This window comes from Rutilus rutilus (assembly GCF_951802725.1).
Source record: "Rutilus rutilus genome assembly, chromosome: 2".
Classification (NCBI taxonomy): Eukaryota; Metazoa; Chordata; class Actinopteri; order Cypriniformes; family Leuciscidae; genus Rutilus; species Rutilus rutilus.
Window position 1 is genome coordinate 44,128,180 of NC_140210.1, and position 20,351 is coordinate 44,148,530.

General features: G+C 36.2%; 1 protein-coding gene across 1 annotated transcript in view; it reads right to left on the reverse strand.

Moving 5' to 3' along the window:
• Positions 1 to 20,351, reverse strand: part of pkd1a (polycystic kidney disease 1a) — a 93,048-nt gene that overhangs the window by 53,421 nt on the left and 19,276 nt on the right. The window contains exons 2-9 of the mRNA XM_084402771.1: positions 20,008 to 20,079; positions 18,898 to 18,966; positions 18,170 to 18,241; positions 16,319 to 16,482; positions 14,862 to 15,142; positions 10,439 to 10,832; positions 8,163 to 8,340; positions 927 to 1,141 (exon numbers count right to left, since the gene is read on the reverse strand). Of these exons, the coding sequence (XP_084258897.1) occupies positions 927 to 1,141; positions 8,163 to 8,340; positions 10,439 to 10,832; positions 14,862 to 15,142; positions 16,319 to 16,482; positions 18,170 to 18,241; positions 18,898 to 18,966; positions 20,008 to 20,079 (1,445 nt within the window). The remainder of the gene's footprint in view (positions 1 to 926; positions 1,142 to 8,162; positions 8,341 to 10,438; positions 10,833 to 14,861; positions 15,143 to 16,318; positions 16,483 to 18,169; positions 18,242 to 18,897; positions 18,967 to 20,007; positions 20,080 to 20,351) is intronic.

Here is a 20,351-nt window from a genome sequence, read left to right on the forward strand (position 1 = left end):
CCGTTTCTCACTAGCGCGACTACGTTTCTAACAAGCGCGGCTTCATTTCTCACTAGCGCCGCTTAGTTTCTCACAAGCGCGACTTTGCTTCTCACTAACGCAACTTTGTTTCTCACAAGTGCGGCTTCGTTTCTCACGACTTAATTTCTCACTAGCGCGACTTCGTTTCTCACTAGCACGACTTCGTTTCTCATGACTTCATTTCTCACTAGCGCGACTTCGTTTCTCATGACTTCATTTCTCACAAGCGCGACTTCGTTTCTCACAAGGACGGTTTTGTGTCTCACTAGCGCGACTTCGTTTCTCACGAATTCATTTCTCACTAGCGCGGCTTCATTTCTCACTAGCACGACTCCGTTTCTCACTAGCGCGGCTTCATTTCTCACTAGCGCAACTCCGTTTCTCACAAGCGTGCTTCGTTTCTCACGACTTCATTTCTCACAACTTCATTTCTCACTAGCGCGACTTTGTTTCTTACTAGCGCGACTGTTTCTTACTGGTGCGGCTTCATTTCTCACTAGCGCGGCTTCGTTTCTCACAAGCGCGGCTTCGTTTCTCACAAGCGCGGCTTCGTTTCTCACAAGCGCGACTTTGATTCTCACTAGTGTGATTTCGTTTCTCACTAGCGTGATTTCGTTTCTCACTAGCGTGATTTCGTTTCTCACAAGTGACTATTTTTCACAAATTCAACTTTATTTTTGTACCAAAAATGTGATTAAGAACAAGTGCAAATGTCACTCATCTTCCATATTGCAAGGGGTTGTGGGCAATATAAAGCATGCGCAGATGCACAAACTGGCACATTTTTTTTATGTATGATGCACCAATTAAAATGATGTGTACTACAGTAAGGGCAGATGCAAACTGGGATGCAGCAGCAGACTTTATGCGAGCCAGAGGTGTGTGTGTTGCTACGGGACGTTTACCTTGCCGTGTGAACTGGCAGACAAAAGCTCGTTTGGCGGTGCAGGAGTGTGAGCTGGGCTGGCCGCTGGCATCCAGTGACACACACACATTTCCAGGCTGCAGAGTGGCCCGGTCCCTCGAGCCCTCATCCCCCGACCGGACCTCAGAACCGTCCACCCAGCGCAGGACTCGTGGAGAATACTGATCGCTCAAACCCAACCACACGCCACGCTCGCTGAAACACACAGAAACACAAACAGCATCATCACTAATGAGATCCAATACGAGTTGTTTCTGGGCCTAATAGAAAAAGCTCATTTAAAAAAGGGGGAAAAACATTGTAGGAGTGTGTTGAAGGGGGTGGATTGGAATCCACTGCTGCTTCAATGTATATGTAATGAGAGATTATAATCAAGGTATTAATCAATATTTTTCCTTCTAAATATCAAATGAGTTGAATGACTTCTCTGGAGATTTTACTTTGTTATAGAAGTTACCAGTGTGATTACTGAAATGTTCTTTTCATGTATTCTTTGTAATGTCAGTATTTGATATTTGAATGTAGTAACAGTGCTTGCCTATTTATCCCGGCTTCCAGAAATTAAATAGGGACTGGTTTTGTGTTTGTCTTCAACGTGTTCAAACAAATAGGGGTCATTGAAGTCTATAGTTTAAGGGACCATTTCTCAGTTAAAGCCTATATTTTCCATTTAGACTAAAGTGTCCTATCCTGAGAGAAAGAACTTGTTATCTTGATGTTTTGAGACGAGACTCCTGTTTATAGTTAGAGCCTGGCCAAATCCAACCTTGGAAAAGCTGTGTGTCGGTGTGTGTGTTAGTCTTCTTGCTTACAGGTGGCACTGGCATTGTTGGAGATTGACTGAGTTGTTGTTCGGGACATGCTGGCACCCAGCAACCCAAAAATTTGCGACCTGGAAGGTCACGACGTGCCTAACTTCAGGGTCCAAGTGTCAGCTGCATAATCTATGGAGATATGCTTCAGTCTATCTGTATATGTGTGGAAAATTACTATGACATAGCTTAGACCTTGGAAATAGTATAACTGCTGTGATCTTTGTAACTGTAAGCGTTCCCGCTTACGAACTCCTGTGTGAGTCTTGAAGCTGACTTCTGCTGATGAAACTGCAAACTATCTTCAATAAAACTTTTCTTAAATTTTTTATAATTCTGACTCCGGGTCTTCTTTCAAACATCTGGTCCTTGGGTCTAAACTGTTAACCCCTAACAGTGTGAATATGTGTGGTCATAGATGTATGAATGTATATATGCGTATATATGGATGTGTAAGTATAATTATTGCACATATGTATAATAATATATGTACATATAGCTTCTCTTTATGCATGTGTGTATAGGTATATGACATGTATACGTAGGCCTATGAATGCATTCTTATCAAGAAAAATTTATTTAGTCATTTAATTGGATTTATTTTTCTCTTTCCTCACGCTTATGTATTCATACGTTTACATGTTTTTATTTACGTATTCAGTACAACATGTACGACTTGTACTTATAACATTCAGGAATGAGGGCAATGTGAAGTCTTGTTTCAAAACTTGGTATTGCTGTTAATGGTTCCCTGTTTATGTAAAGCTTAATTAAGAATAATAATAAAAAAAAACACATACACACATTCCTTCTGTTTTCCACAGGTTCAGAAAGACATGAATAAATTATGACAGAATTATCACTCTAGGCTGAACTATTGTTTTTGCTCTCCATTTAATCTCATTACCAACCTGGAGTAGCGACTGAGATTTTAAAGAGATGTCATTTGTATTTTTTCTTCCCGTTGGAAACAAACGCACACAGGAAGTTAATGCAAGGCGAATGCGCTCTGAATGTTTTATGCATATCGCGTTCAGAGCTTCAATAACCCTAATAAAGCATCAGCCGAGGGGAATGTGAGGCGCTATTGAACCCGACGGGACGCTGATCATTTTGAAGTTTCATTTGCCTTCAAACAAGACACAAAAACAGCGACGGAAACAGAACCGAACGAGCCATGGTGCAAAAACCACAGAATATATCATTTGCAACGAGTCATTTTGATATTTTAGTGCATTTTAGAGCCAGGTTATTACCATTAACTAAAACTATAACTATTAGAAACACTTTTCTTTATTGAAATGAAGCATAAATAAAATCAAATATAAATATTAGATAAAAAATGTAATATATATATATATATATATATATATATACACACACATACACACACACAGACTAAATACTTAATAGACTTAATAGACTAAACTTTATATAATTTATGTTTGCGTAATCTTACAAAGATTAGTAAATGCCATGTAGATCGTTCAGTTTGAGTGTCGAACAGTAAGGCGTGCCGCTGTTATAGTAATTTTTAACTGCGTGACAATTGCATGAACAGATGAAGAGGGAGGGTTTGGTCATCATGGGTCCCAGTGCGACTGTCCCGCCCAGACCGCCGGTAGTAACACCACAGGCCGATTACGCCACACACACACACACACACACACGATTATAATGGGCTTGAGCCAACATCTCACATCTGTGAAAACTACAAACAAAAAATAAAAAAATTGGGAGGGAAAGAGAGGGACAAAAACACAACTCTTTCCGCCAGAAAGGGAACAATAAAAGTGGTCTGTTCACTTATGTGTTCTTACATAAGTCTCTCTGTGTGTGTGTGTGTGTGTGTGTGTGTGTGTGTGTGTGTGTGTGTGTGTGTGTGTTATGGGGGTATGTGGTCCATCTGGAGCAGGTTATAGAGATAGAAAACACACTTCCTCCAACACTCGTTCTGTCTGTCTGCAGTTCTGTCTCTCTCTCGATCTGGTTAGTGGAAGCTCTGCCCTCAAATTAATGATGGGTGTGGAACAGAAGACAGGAAACACACACACACACACACACACACACACTCGCATAGATAAACACACATAAACACACATAACTGGTGTCTCCTCCCTCCTGGAGTCTAATGTATTTCCACAGCTGCTTCAGCAGATGTGTAACACCACAGTGTGTGTGTGTGTGTGTGTGTGTGTGTGTGTGTGTGTGTGTGTGTGTGTCTCACACCTGTAAACATTCTATCGTTGAAGAACAAAGTCACTCATATACACAGTCGAGAATTTACTTATGTTTTTAACCTTACACATTTTAGATAAATATTAAAGTCATGAAAAGGAATTATGTAGTGAGCAAAACAAATGAAAACTCTTTGATCTTTTTCTAGATTTCAGCTCTGCTCACTTTGGACATTCATCAATCAACATGAGGTGCATCCTGGGATGCTTTTGAACACTATGCGGGAGAAACATGTGTGTGCTGGACACCTGATGATTTATACATTTATACATAAATAAATACTTAAATGAATAAATGAATGATCCAAATCATACAAAAAAAAAATTTACTTAAAAAAACCAAACAAATAAATAAAGATAATTCTAAATAATCTTTTAAAATAAATAAATAAATAGGTAAAAAAAATAATTAAAAAATTAAATAGTTAAATGAATGAGTGAATGATCCAAATAATCAAATGATTGTGTGTATATATATACACACACACACACACACACATACATACATACATACATACATATACATATATATATACACATACATATATACATAGATATAAATATATACATATATATATATATATATATATATATATATATATATATATATATATAAAAATATCATTTTAAATAATCATTTTAAAATAAAAATGTTATTAATTTTTAAACATTTAAATATCACTCTAAATCATCTGTTTAAATATAATAAATAAATAAATAAATAAATAAATAAATAAATAAATAAATAAAAATCCTACCAAATCATAAAAAAAATGTAAAAAAAAAAAAAAAAAAAACATTTAAATAAAAAAATTTATATATATTTTTATGGCATGTTTTTTTAATGTGTTTTCTTTCTATTTCCTTTGTTCTATCCTTATGCTACTGGGCCACTGTCATTTGTAAAGGAATGTGTTGCTCATTGTTTAAATCCATAAAAATATAAGTTTAAATACATAAATAAAACACCACAAAACTAATTTCAGTATTTAAGGTGGAAACAAATTCCGTCAAAACAAATTAAGTATCAAAACTTTGACTGGAAGTGTGTGTGTGTGTGTGTGTGTGTGTGTGTGTGTGTGTGTGTGTGTGTGTGTGTGTGTGTGTGTGTGTATCAACGCTAGATTATCAAATATTTAGAAACAGAATAATTGAGTGAATATCAGAATAATAAGTTTGAGACCTCAGGTGTGATGGCAAAGAAAGCAGTGTGAGGGTTAATTTATCATCATAAGATCACATCAGAGCTAATGCTGTCCTCCACGTCAGGACGATCGGCTCTACAAGATTAGCACACATGAACACCTCCAGCGGGAAATTCCCTGAGTTCGGGGAGACAATTAAACAATCTAGAGGAAGCAAATCGCTGATAATAAGGTTGTGATTATGAATGCTGTTTGGTTTGAACACACTTTGTGTTCTGCTGATGAATAATAAATATGAAACTCACCAGAACGGACTATCCGTTTAGACCAAACACGTCCAAGTGAGCTATTTTTAATGTGACGTTTACAAAGCATTTAGCATGATATAAAACTGGCTTGAAGCAAAGCTGTTCGACATTTAGACAATACAATCATTTCATAATTGATGAACTTTGCAGAATTAACAGATATTTTCCTGTTGAAACGATCTGTATTGTATAAAGCGCTATATAAATAAACATGACTTGATCAAAGAAACGTAATATGTGTTTAGACTTGGTGGTCAGAATTTCTGTCCAAGCTAAAGTAATAAATACTGATTATCTCATGGACATGAACACAGAAAACAAACCATGATTTACAGTTTACATGCTCAGATCTGGGATTGGATGAATTTCAGTCAGCTCAGAAAAGAAAATGAGCCATCAGCTGATCTCTTGACTCAGGTGCTCAGAGGAAAACCACAACAGAAGAGAGAGAAACGACAAACAAGAGGCACAACTTTTCCATTACGTACACGTATTACATTGCATGTCGAGTCAGAGAAAATGTATTTTTGTTTTCCAGTACAAATAACTAAACATTCAAGGCGAGACACTAGAGCTGGATGATTTTTCAGATTCATTCGAATTTAATGTTTTTTTGTTTTAAATCGCGGTTTTGAAAAAAATATAAGCAAACATTACAATTAGACATGCTGAAGATAAACCAAGATAAAAAAAAAAAAGATTTGACACATCGCTAGACCTAAGCGGCACATTGAAAAAAGGGGAAAAAACGGTAATGAGACGCGAGTTGTACAACTTTTAAAGGTAGGGTAGGTAATTTCAGAGAGGCTAGCGATAGCAAGCTAGCTTTGAATATGATTCTGTCATCATTTACTCACCCTCATGTCATTCCAAACCTGTATGAGTTTCTGTCTTTTGTTGAACTCATTTTGAAGAATGTTGAAAAGTGAACCGTTTTTGGTTCCCATTGATTTTCATTGTATGAACAAAAATACAATAGAAGTCAATGGGGACCAAAATGGTTTGGTTTTCAACATTCTTCAACATATGCAGAAGAAAGAAATGCATACAGGTTCGGAAAGACATGAGGGCAGAATTTTCATTTTTGGGTGAACTGTCCCTTTAAGTCTTGTTTTCTGGAGAAAAAAAAAACAAAGTTTAATTTTATGCTTAAAACAAGAAAATATATCTGCCAATGGAGTCAAACAGAAAGCACAATTATTTTTCTGACCTTGTTGGCAGATTTTTAGGCAAAAACTCACTTAATTTTGACTTAATACAAATACTTGCTTCTCAAGTTAATGTACCTTGATTAAGAATGTTTAGATATTTCTACAGGAAAACAAGACACATACTGGGTTACACTTTAATTTAATTTGCCCTTGTTGTTACAGTATAATTATAAATTTAAGTACTGAGTAATATTAATTAACAACATGTACTAACGGTAAGGTTTCGTTGCTTGTAATTATGCATAATTTACTGTTACTATAGTAAGTACATGTAACGGTAACACTAAAATAAGGTCTCATTTGTTAACATTAGGTAATGCATTAGCATGCTTGTTACAGTATTGTTTCATCTTTGTTAATGTTAGTTCATAAAAATACAAATGAACAATGTTGGATTTTAACAATGCATTAGTAAATGTTGAAATTAACATTAACTAAGATTAATAAATGCTGTAGAAATATTGTTCATTGCTATTTAATGCTATTTAACTAATGTTAAAGCTGCAGTCCGTAATGTTTTTGTCTTCAAAATGTACAAAATGTATATAATGAGCGAGTACATCATGAATTCATTTTCCAAAACGTGTGTGTGTGTGTGTGTGTGTGTGTGCCCTTGTTTATATTACATTGTGGGGACCAAATGTCCCCATAAGAATAGTAAAACCTGAGATCACCTACATTGTGGGGACCAGCCAGCGGTCCCCACTTTTCAAAAGGCTTATAAATCACACAGGATGAGTTGTTTTGAGAAAGTAAAAATGCAGAATGTTTCCTGTGATGGGTAGGTTTAGGGGCAGGGGCAGTGTAAGGGGATAGAATGTACAGTTTGTACGGTATAAAAACCATTACGTCTATGGAGAGTCCCCACAAAGATAGTGAACCAGACATGTGTGTGTGTGTGTGTGTGTGTGTGTGTGTGTGTAATCGTCTCACACGTCCAGTGTTCTAATGAGACACTGTCACATTATGACACATTAATTGGGTCTGAATGTTCTGGCCTGTTCCTGTGAGGAAATCACACATTTCCAGTCTTTCTCAGCAGGTCGTGAGCTGGGCAGCACTCAGTGACTTTAAAATGCATTTTAAAAAGTCATTTCCCATGCTGCCTTGCTGCTGTTGCAGAGGAAAAAGTCGGGGTCAAAGCAGCAGCACAGCTCTCAATGGAAACAGTGCATTAGCAGCGGAAGTCATTTACCTCAGCATCTTCATGCCATTTCGAGCCGGCTTTGCTATTAAACGGTCAGTGATATAAAAGGTGAAACGTGTCATTTCTGCTGCAGATGGAATTTCAATCAGTTTGGACCGGACATCATAATATTGGCTCATCCAATGGTGTGACTATCGGCGCTCTGACTAAAATCACACAATCAAATCACACGAAAGCCCATCAAGACATACAGAGATAGACGAGGAGTTCCGGAATCTTCTGAAAAGGGGTTTTGGAATTTAGAACGAAAGCCTGCCGAGGTTTTGTAAAAGCAGAGAGAAGAGTGTGTGACTCACTGTGTGATTCGAGGGGCCAGGAGGTCCCGGACGGATTGGGAATGCACCACTGCGAGCTCCCCTCCACGGGCCGAACAATTCCGACGCGCGTCCGACCAGCTGACTTCTTCCGACACCAAGAGGAAACAGCGGGATGAGTCCGTGTGATGGAGCGCATCTGGCAAACACAGCGGCTCCGCTGAAGGGACAGGACGTTTGACTTTATTAATATTGTTCATAAGCAGTTTCTTAATATAATAGAATAGAATAAAAATATATTTTCAGGATTCTTTGATGAATAGAAAGTTCAAAAGAACAGCATTTATTTGAAATAGAAATCTTTTCTAACAATATAAACGTGTCACTTTTGATCAATTTAGTGCATCCTTGCTGAATAAAAGTATTAATAAAAAAAATATTTCTGACCCTATACATCTGAACAGTATAAATAATATAATTAAATAGAAAACATTAACGCAGAAAATCTGCAAAAATATCTTAAATATGCATAGGACTGAAAATATGTCAAAATATTACCAGGCATATTAGGAAAATTCAGCAAATAAACAACAGCAAATATTAATAATTAAATAACAAATATGCTAAAAATGCTGTAATTTTTTTTTTTTTCATATCAACATATCAATGAGATTTCAGTGCAAAACAACAAAGCCAACAATTCTCTGAACAAAACACTGTTTATGTATTATTAACTATTACTTTTATGGATTATTAATTGTATGGGTTATTCATTAACCCAAATGAAAAGGCATCTGGGCCATATTTTCTTTAATCTTATGTTATTACGTTCAAGGTCTTTGAGGATCTCACACATCCTCCCTTCTTTACAAAGTGACGTCAACAGCAAACAATATGGGAAAGATTTTTTTTCTCCCTTTAAAAAGTTGAAAAGCCTGCTTATTGTATATGTTATATTCAGACACATCAGTCCAGAATTTCTCTGCTTCTGTAACCCGCTTTCTTCTCCTCCTGGGATCGGCGCTCTTATCTGTTCTCTCAAAGCAAACAATGATGGACAGATCTCTGCAGGCCTGATAAACAAACGAGGGGAATCTTCACATGCCATCGCTTACATGCTTTGTGAAAGAGAGGGGATGTTTATGGTCTGATAGATCATGAAAAGCAGGATATTTTAAAAGAGAGAGAGAGAGAGAGAGAGAGAGAGAGAGAGAGTACATGCTCATTTCAAAGCGTGTTATATCTGAGCTGTGCTGATGTGAGAATGTGTCATCAAGATTGTGCCAGTTTGTATGTGTAGTTCTCCAAAAACAGTGAGCTGCCTATCTAGACAAGACACAAAGCCCGTTTCAAAACATTCAGCCACAGATCAGACACTTTAATATGGCCTTTATGTCTCCTGATAACAATCATAGGGACGAGTATAAAAAGAAAAAACCCATTGAAAATAGCAGAGAAATGTTTTTTATGAATTACACTAAATTTAATACTAATGAAACGCTAAAAAAATAGGTTAATCTAGTTAAAAATGTACTATTTTACTCAATATTAAATCTGATTGGTATCATAAATTGTGCTTCTTTAGCTCAAATCAGGCCATTGATTTTTTATACTATAATTAATTTTTAATGCTCAATAACATACTATAAAATAATATAATATAATATAATATAATATAAGTGCTGTCAAATCGATTATTCACGATTAATCGCATCTAACATACAATTTTTTGTTTACATAGTGTGTGTAGTGTGTATGCATATTGTGTTTACATATATAGTGTGTGTGTTACATGTCTGTGTGTGTATATACGGTATATACTCTTACACACATATTTATACATATATATGGTGTTTATATACATATATATATATATATAATGTGTGTGTGTGTGTGTATGTATACATATATTCACATACATATACAGTATATATAATATATATAAATACAATATTATATGCACACAAATATTATATAAACAAAATGATTCGATTAATCACAATTTGACAGCACTAAATATAATATAATTAATATAATATAATACAATTTCATCAAAGATACAGTAAAAACTGTAATATTGCAAAATATTATTACAATTTAAAACAACTGTTTTCTACTTGAATATCTGTTCAAATGTAATTTATTCCTGTGATCAAAGCTGAATTTTCAGCATCATTACTCCAGTCTTCAGTGTCACATGATCCTTCAGAAATCACTCTAATATGATGAGATTAGAAAAGGACACAGCTAATACATGTGCATTCAAGAGTAAATGCCAGCAGGTAAAGGTCTTAAATCAGAGCTCATGTTTCTCGTACCTCTCGCTATCTCTCTCCCATCCTTCTGGATCCTCCAGTCCACAGTTACGCCCACTCCGCCCCAGTTGACCAGAGAAAGCTCCGCCTCCAGGCTCTGATTGGCCACTACGAGTGCCGGGCAGTGGAGCTCGAGTCGAGGCGGCAGATCCACACTCACGTTCCCCTGAGCCACGATCTCCTGGTGACCCGCTGAGAGACTCACTTGAGCCTGGTAGAGTCCCGGGAGCCCGTACTTATGCCTCGCCGTGGTGTTGGGCGTTGAGCTGTTGACCCGGGGTGAAAGGTCACCGAAGTCCCATGAGAAAGAGGCAGGGAAGACGGAGGAGGCGACAGACAGGACGGCCTCGGAATGAACGGACACGCGACGGGAAGGAAGAGAGGCGGAGAAATTCACCTGTGGGCGGAGAACGTGTTCAAATTATTATGACACTTACAACAGGGTTTCCCCAGGTTTGATCACCCCAAATTTAAGACTTTTTTAAGACCTTTTTAAGACCACTTTAATGAAAATTAAGACCTACATCGCACCCATTATGCAGTCGTAAAACACCAGATCAAATCCCAATAATGACTATTACTAACAAATGTTTTAATTAAAAATACATTTATTATTAAAAAAAACTTCAACAACACACTGCAAAGTGATGTTTTTGGTAAATATCAAACATTCATAACAATAAACAGATAAACTAACTTTACAAATCGTCTTAGTGAAGTTTCTCAGCATTCAAATTGCTTCAACCACTGCTTCAGAGGGGTAGACAGGTAAGAGAGATATAGATAGTATTAGTAGGGGTGTAACGGTTCACAAAATTCACGGTTCGGTTCAATACGATACACTTGTGTCACGGTTTGGTACGTTTTCGATACAGCAAAAATAAATAAATGCCAGATAATTTTTTTTTTTATTATTATTATTTTTTTATTTATTAAAACTAACACACTTTGACCAATGATGGAGCTATAATAGACTCTTCTTAGGAGCATAAACAAAACAGCACCTTGGGAAAAAAATGAAATGTAACCTAATATTGTAGTAGTTATAAACAAAGGTCTATTTTTAGTTCAGATTAAAATTTGAGGGCAGCAATTGTATTCATAATGTCAAAATAAAACCAACGTAATGTTACTTGAAAGCATTATAGCCTACTATTCCTGCCAAACTTCCATGGTTGCAGTTAGTGTTACTACAGTAAATCCATGGTGAATGTTGCTGATCTGTGGACGCTCCATAGTTCATTCATGGCACAATGTTTCTTCCTGGCTTCCACGCGCTGTTTGATCCGTTAATAACGGAGAAATGTGAATGTTTCTCACTAGATCTCACAGCGATGTTATTACTTGTGTGGCGAATTCAAATGATTTATGTACTGGATCTCTTATTACCGCTGCTGTGTAACAATGTCGCTTGATCAAGATCGCTCGCGCTGCACTGGTCCAAACTGATAAGCGGTCCTTCAACCACACAATAACGAGTAGCCCAGTTTCGTTCCGCTTACATTACGTTTGCACATTTGATGTTGGACAATGTTGTGGTCGCGCCGGCGTCTCTTACATTATGAGCGCGCTTGCCACGCGCAACACGCCTACATTTGAAATAATGAAATTTTGGTCGGCAGGAAAAATGGTCCAACGAACCGTTCGGTTTGAAAATGCGTACACCGAACCTAACGACACTTCCCCATGATGTCTCTCCTCTCGACTGATTGATTAGAATGTTGTTCCATTGCCGCCGGCGCGAAAACCCAAACTATTGTTTGAGACGTTCTCTGACGTTACACTAACCGTTGACTTTTTTTGAATAAATAGGCTAGTATAATTACATTTAAGACCTTCATTAAAAAATTTAAGACTTGGACAATGGAATTTAAGACTTTTTAAGGCCTTAATTTAGGAACATGACATTTAAGACATTTTTAAGACTTTTAAGACCCCGCGGCTACCCTGTACAATATCGTAAATCGCAGTAAAATACAGTAAAACAGTTATATTGTGAAATATTATTACAATTTAAAATAGCTGTTTTCTATGTGAATATATAGAATTTTATTCCTGTAATCTATTCCAGTGATCAAAGCTGTCACATGATCCTTCAGAAATCACTCTAATATGATGATTTGATGCTCAAGAAACATTTATGATTATTATCAGTGTTGAAATCAGTTAAACTGCTTCATATTTTTATGGAAACTGTGATATATTTTTTCATGATGCTTTGATGAATAGAAAGTTAAAAAGAACAGCATTTATTTGGAATCTTTTGTAACATTATAAATGTCTTTAGTTACTTGATCAATTTAATGCATCCTTGCTGAATAAAATTATTCATTTCTCAAAACTAAATCTTACTAACCCTAATTTTTTGAGTGATTCAGTGATTTATTGTCTTTATGAAAATGTTCGTTATAACGAACACATTTTAATTGTTCGTTGCGGTGCACAACCCTTAAGAACATCACAATAAAAAGGTTTAATTTGTATTATTATTACGTTTTTTTTTTTTTTTTCTAATGTAACCAGTTCTGAATAAGAACCAGTTCTCAATTTCCAAACCTAGCACTAGGGATGGTAAAGTATTATTATTAAATCTTTTTTGCACAAAATATTTTAGTGTGGCAGTATTGGAGCTACAATGTCAAAAAAGCGTTGATATATTACCCCCCAAAAAGCATGCATAGCTACATACTTTAAAAATCCTACGGAAAAAAGTACAGCATCCAGGTATTTTTGATGCAATATTTTTTAATGCACTTTGATATGGGATGCATTAAAGGTAGGGTAGGTAATCCTTTTTCTAAAAAAAAAAACATTCCAAATTTGTTTAAACTGTCTTTATATACCAATACATAATTAAAATGTAAGTACTCTGAAAAAGAAAATATAAAAATCGAGTGACTGTAGACCTTTTAATCTGCAATAAACACAGCTCATTATTTCCATTCACTCCCACCCCCTCCCTTCTGAGCTCCTTCCAAAGCCACGCCCCCAAAACACATGAACGCGCGACGCCAAACGCTCAGGCTGGAAGACGCATTTATTACCTGAGACGAGTGGAGAGGAAGGAGCGCAGTACATACAGTGATATCATGTCAGAATCACATGTAATAAAATACCTAACTTTATCACTATGAATATAAACAAATAAGATTTCTTTTAGTACTCACTCACTATCAAGCTAGCATATCGATAATGGTAAAGTTTCATTCGGTAACGAGCTATATTTATAAGGCAAAACTAAAAACAGGTTGCATTGATACACGTTTTTCCATTACCATCAGTTACACTGTGATGAAGGTGAATTTCGTGTAAGATTCATAACATATACGGTGTTTTGCATGTAAGAGTTTCCATGATGAAAACATTGTTGACTCTAATGAAGACTAACGTACACTCCGAGTCCGGAGACAAGTACCGCATCGTCGGTTCGAGGACAGGTCCGGGGTTGAGGGCGAAGCAGAGGAGGTCGTTCAAGAGTGCGGGCAGGGTCCGAGGAAGTAGTTTTTGCCTTGTTTGCCTTCGCTGACTGCATGCAGGTGCTTTGAGCTGAATATTTCCGGGAACGGTGACATGTGATGAGTGCACGCAGGGCAGCGCGTGCAGTGGGGCTCGGGCACGAGACATAAAGGCATCTGATTGGTTCTTTACATTCGCACCGAATGGCAGTGATTGGTCAGAGTTTTTACTGTCCTGCAGCTGCTACAGAGGTCTGATTTTTTTCATTCCTTTTTCTAAACACATAATGTATTGACTACTATCAGTTTAGTCTAACGTCTAAGGACCATTTCACCCAGTATAAAAAAAAAGTGTTTCTGAACAGGATTACCTACCCTAGCTTTAATCCTAATCTGAGACAATATTGAAAATGTATAGGAACTAAGTGAATTTGGATCAAAGACTTTAGATATACCAATACACCGCACTCATATTACTTATGAATGGGAGAAAGTGCAACGCACTATATGTCGTTGAAATATTGCATTGGCGTTAAAAAAAATATTTACGTTATTTGAACATAAGAAACAACATTTATGGGACAGTTCAAGTCAGATTTTGTTGCTGATTTGAAATATGAGTTCGGCTAGCAGGATTCCCCCATTCAAATAGATAGGACTTTTTGAAAAGAAAGCTTTGCAAATATGGTTGCCGAGTGAACAGACTTTTTGATTTGGATTCATTATGACATCACAGCTTAATGTCAGTGATCACATGACTCTAATCCAGAGATCTTCAGAACTGCCCTAAAAATTTGATATCCAACCTTGTGATATCCAAGGCCACGTCTACATTAAATCCGGATACATTTAAACGTATTAGTTATATTAGTTAAAATAATACGTTATGAAACGTATTAGTGTGGACAAGACCCGAGCTTGTGATTTTGAAGAGCTTGATTATCAGCTTCAGGACCTGCTCAGTTCTGTACCTGAAACACGTCCTGCGCCACAGTCCAGCGACACTTCTTCATGACCTGCGAGTTGGAGCAGGCGGCCGAACACTGCGACTCGCTGATGTGGTTGGGTTCGGAGTTAGTGCTGCACAGACACTCTCTCTGCTGACCCAGCCCGCCGTACAGCTGGTTCTCGTGGAAGCATTTCGAGTTGCACTCTTCCCGCGAGAACGGACCGGGAGTGGAGGAGGAGAAGATGACCAGCTCCACGCCCGCCACGTGCTCCTCGTCCTGCAGACAGCCCGCGTACGTCAGGCCTGGGAGAGAGAGAGAGAGAGAGAAACGGGAATCACCAATTCAAGCTCTCGCTAACAAAATATGCTATTACTTTATTTGAGGCCTTTATGTATAATTTCTCTTGCTTGCTTTCATATCTAGTTGACTGTTATGAATATTGTTGGCTCTTGTTATGTGAAGTCGCTTTGGATAAAAGCATCTGCTAAGTGAAGTGTGCTGTAATGCATTATTTATTTCCCTAAGTAATTGCAACCAAAGGTAAAATGCACTATACAGGGCTCCAGATTAACATTTGAGAGCAGTGGCGCCGGTGCCATTAAGTTCTACAGATGCGCCTGATTTGTTCACACAGAGGGGAAATTTGTCAAAAAGTTAATTTAATCATATGTTTTGCATTAATAAGTGCAGTTACTAATAATATTACATGTTTGTTTACTGGAAATTCAACAGTAATGCACTGGGCTTGAATTGACATGCAGATAAAATGTACTTTTATTAACAACAGCAATGTGCGAAAACCTCATTTTTATAGGGAAAGTTAAGATTCTACACGTATTAAATGTACCATTGTTCTTTTATAGTTTCATGCTGAAGTGACCGACAGCTTCCGTGATTATAAAAGAAGCGCTCTTTACTTGCTTTCTGTGTAATTCAGTCACAATTTGAAGAAAAGTTTTCGTTTTTCACGAGACTTCCATATATTAGGGAGTGGAAATGGATAATATATCAATAAGTGTGCCTCTGCCGCCATCTACAGGTTACAGTGGAATTTTAAAAATAAAAATAAAAGCCACAAAGTGTTAGTTTTCCTACATCTTCAAACTTTTACTTTTACAAATCATCACAATTGGATAATATTTAGAGTTTTAAAGGGCTGGAAAAAGTGTGAAGCACTTGAAAGACCTTGAAAAGTGCTTGAATTTCATTTCGACAATTTCTGCCTCAAAACCATGGTTACAGTAAGCATTACTGCATTAAATCCATGGTGACCGTTGGTGATTTGTGGATTGAAAAGCCTTCTATAACACAATGTTTCTCCTGATTTCCACATCAGCGCTGTTTGATCTGATATGGTTTATTACAGAATCATGTGCCGAATCTGAATGCTTCCCACTAGATGTTGTATGGAATGGACTGTCGAAATAAAGTGTTGCCAAACTGTGTATTGTTCTGCTCTAGTCCAGTCCAGGACTCACCGCAGGTGTGCACACTGACGTTGAGCAGCGGCTGGTTTTTCACTTCCGGTGGACGGTCACAGAGCATAGAGTTGGGTCGCTTCACTCGAACACCCTTTTCCTGCAACCAGCTGACCAACTGCACCAGCTTACAGTCGCAGACGAACGGGTTAGAGCTCAGGTCTCTGCCAAAACAGAGGGAATATTTCATTAACGGGCATAGGTTGAAAACATTATACGGTCTTTATTCAAACAGCGAATGTGCGATAAGGATACTCATTTAAAGAGCATTATTCTGCGCATGGCGACGTGTGGACTGACCCTGAGGTCAAGCCCGAGTCTTATTGGATATGAAGTAATCGCACAGCAGTGGCGGAGCAATCTGTCACCGCAGTTTTATCAGTCCGGGAAACACAACACAGCACTCTAATCTATAATTATTATTGCAGAACTGAAAAGAGTTCAACGGGGAATTTTAATCAGGGCATGAAAGCAGCACTTGGAAAGTCACAGAGGGAATAAATGAGGCTTTAGCAAATAAAAAAAGGCAATAGAATCTGGATAAGAATATTTAACCATTGGATAATGTGAATTGTTATTAAATCACGAAGGGAAAAAGAATCTTAATGTTTCTTTTAACTTCAAAACAAGATTATAATCATTATCATTCGGTAAAAAGTCACTGCAATAAAATTAAAATTGACAATTAAGCACATTTTCTCTCCAGATTCTCATTACTGTAATACAGTGATCAACAACATCTGGTTTAACATGTTTACATTAAGTCTTGCGATTCCATTGAAGATTTTAAGTCTATGTTGAAGACATACCTATTTTCTGTTGCTTTTAACTGTTCATAGCTATATGTGGTACTGAACGATTTGTCTATTGATGTTTGTTTTTAATGCTACTGAAATGTGGAATCTGTAAAGCACTTTGGTCAACTCGTGTTGTTTTTAAATGTGCTGTAGAAATACATTTTTGATTGATTGATTAACACAAATAAAATCGACGTAAATTAAGGTCAGTGCAAATGCTACCATCAAGAATACTAACAACTGTACTTTATATACATTTAAATAATATATCATGTCATCTTTTATTGGAGTAGACTATTTACCCAGTTAGCTTTTGTGTTTATAAAATTTAAATAAAAGTTTATAAAAAAAATAAAATAATAATAATAATAATAATAATATATATATATATATAAAATAAAATATTTAAATAAAATAATTAAAAATAAAAAGTCTATTCAGTAAAAAATAATGTAATGATATATTATTTAATAGTATTACATTTATTCATTTAATCAAATAAAATTGAAAAAAATAAATAAAAATGAATGTCTGCTACAATAAAGAATGTCATTATATATTAATTAATATTATTTAATTTATTCAGTTCCTCGAATAAATATACAATAAAATAATATAGAATAGACTACTGCAATAAAATATGTCATGATATATGATTTAAATTGCTAGTGTACATTTGTAAGTATACATGATGGCATAAGATTTTTATTGAATTTAAGTTATGCAAATTTTTATTTAAAAGGAATTGTGTCCAGACACATTCACTGCTTTACAGTAATGAGAATCTGGAAGAGAAAATAATGCCAAGAAATCTTAATAATGAGAGACTAAATTTTTATTGTGAAAAACTTATGTGAAAAGGTTATTTATATTCTATCACTATTAAAGCAATTCTAATCACACACACACACACACACACACACACACACACACAGCAGTATTAAGATCTAGTTTACATCCAAGGTCATTGGGCTTCTTTTCAGCTTTTGTTTTGAACACAAAGTCTGAAGGTTATAAGTGACGTGTGTGACTGTACATGTGTGTTCGTACTCACATTGTAGTTAAATTAAATAAATTATCACACGTTCGTTCCTCGATGGTGGTGATCTGGTTGTTGCTCAGATCTCTGCAAGACATGAAAGACAAAAGTGAAACGTATATTATTGCTCAGGATTTTTTCCTTCTTTCTAAGTCACTTCTTTCTTTTCCTCTCAGTATAATCGTTCCCTTGTTCAGCTGTTGGAGCAGCATATGGAAAAGTTCTGGAGTGATTTTGGTGAACCAGACAGAGTGTGTGTGTGTGTGTGTGTGTGTGTGTGTGTGTGTGTGTGTGTGTGTGTGTGTGTGTGTGTGTGTGTGTGTGTGTGTGTGTGTGTGTGTGTGTGTGTGTGTGTGTGTGTGTGTGTACCGAAATGGAGCAGGAAATGGTGCAGTCAAAGCCTGAAGCAATGACGTTTAATTGGTTGTAATGGGCATGTGATTGAACTCACAATATGTGTGTGTGTGTGTGTGTGTGTGTGTTGGAAATTCTATAGTGTAGGTGCAGGTCTGTTACTGTTCACACAACAAAGATAAACGTAACTGATTCACTTTTCTGCTTATTTTGCTTTTGTTTGAGCTTAAAGAGTTGAGAGCGTCTGCTCAGTCCCTCAGCGTTTGACTCTGCGGTTCGGGAGAGACTCCAGAAAGATCCGCCTACACATTCTCACCATATGAGCTGAAAAAAACGTCTGGGAACTAGAGCATCCTGCCACCCACACACACACACACACACACACTTACAGCACAGTTAACGGCCCACAGCCGAAGATCCCGTGAGGAAGAGTGACCAGACGATTGCTCTGAAGATACCTGAGGAGAAAAGCCAACAGGACGGTGTTATGTTCAGTTCCACATAAAATAAATAAATTAAATTAAATAAACACTTTTTTATTATTAATAGTAGCAAAGAATTAATAAAAAGATACATTTTGATTTGATCTGTTTAGTATTTTAGCATTTTACTTAATATTATGTTCAGTTCCCATAAATAAAATAATAAACTTAATTTAATAATTTCTCATTCATTAAAATGAAAATTGTGTCTACTGCAATAAAAGATGACATTAATAAATAAGAGAATGTCACTTTACATTTTTATTTGATGTGTTTTTAGCATTTTAATTTAACTTAATTTAAATATTTTCCATCATGAATAATATAGTCCACTTCAATAAAAGGTGTCATGATATATTACATTATTTCATATTATTCAGTTACACATTATTATTTTCATAATTTCTAAATCATATTTCTAATTAATAATGTATTAATAATAATAACAATATTTTTTTTAGCATTTGAATTAAGATTATTTCAATATTTTCCAATCATTTAAGTCATCAAAATATTATAGTCTACTGCAATAAAAGATGCCATGATATATTATTTAATATATTCTGTTACACATAATAAAACAAAATAAATAATAATTTAATAATAATAATAATAATAATTATATTGCAGAAATACTGCAAAAAAGTCTTAATATATTACTTAAAATTGCAAAGCACGTTATAAATATTAATGATGGTAGCATTTGACTGCATTACAGTTATGAGAATCTAGAGAAAATGGGCTGAAAATAATTTCAAGAAATCTTATTGGTCTTAAAAGAGGATTCATTTTCATTTAAAATATAATTAATATATCATTCAAATATACCTGATACCTGTTTTTTTTTTCTTCTAAATTGCAGATTAGAAAACAATTGTCTCTTAGCTTTAGCACAAGCTCAGGTTTACACAGACCACCTATTACTCGAGACCACCCATTACAGACGTACGCGAAGGACTGCGTCTCCCCACACACACACACACACACACACACACACACGAGAGACGTGGCACTTACAGCTCCTTGAGGGCGGTGAGGTGATCAAAGAGGCTCCAATCCACAGAGGGAATGTGGTTTCTGGACAGATCTCTGCAACAGAAGCCAGAAAGACACGCTTAGACATTTACACACACACACACACACACACACTCAAACGCTGCGCCTTCAGCCGAATGTTCAGGCTGCTCTTTGAAAGTGAATGGGGACTAAAGCTGTCACAAAAGCATCATAAAAGGAGATCATGTGACTCGTGCACGACATTACAAGTCTCCTGAAGTCGTACGATTGATTTGTGCGAGGAACAGACTGAAATTTAATCTCTTCCCCTTTGCCGTAGCTCTCAAAACACTAACTTGTGGGAC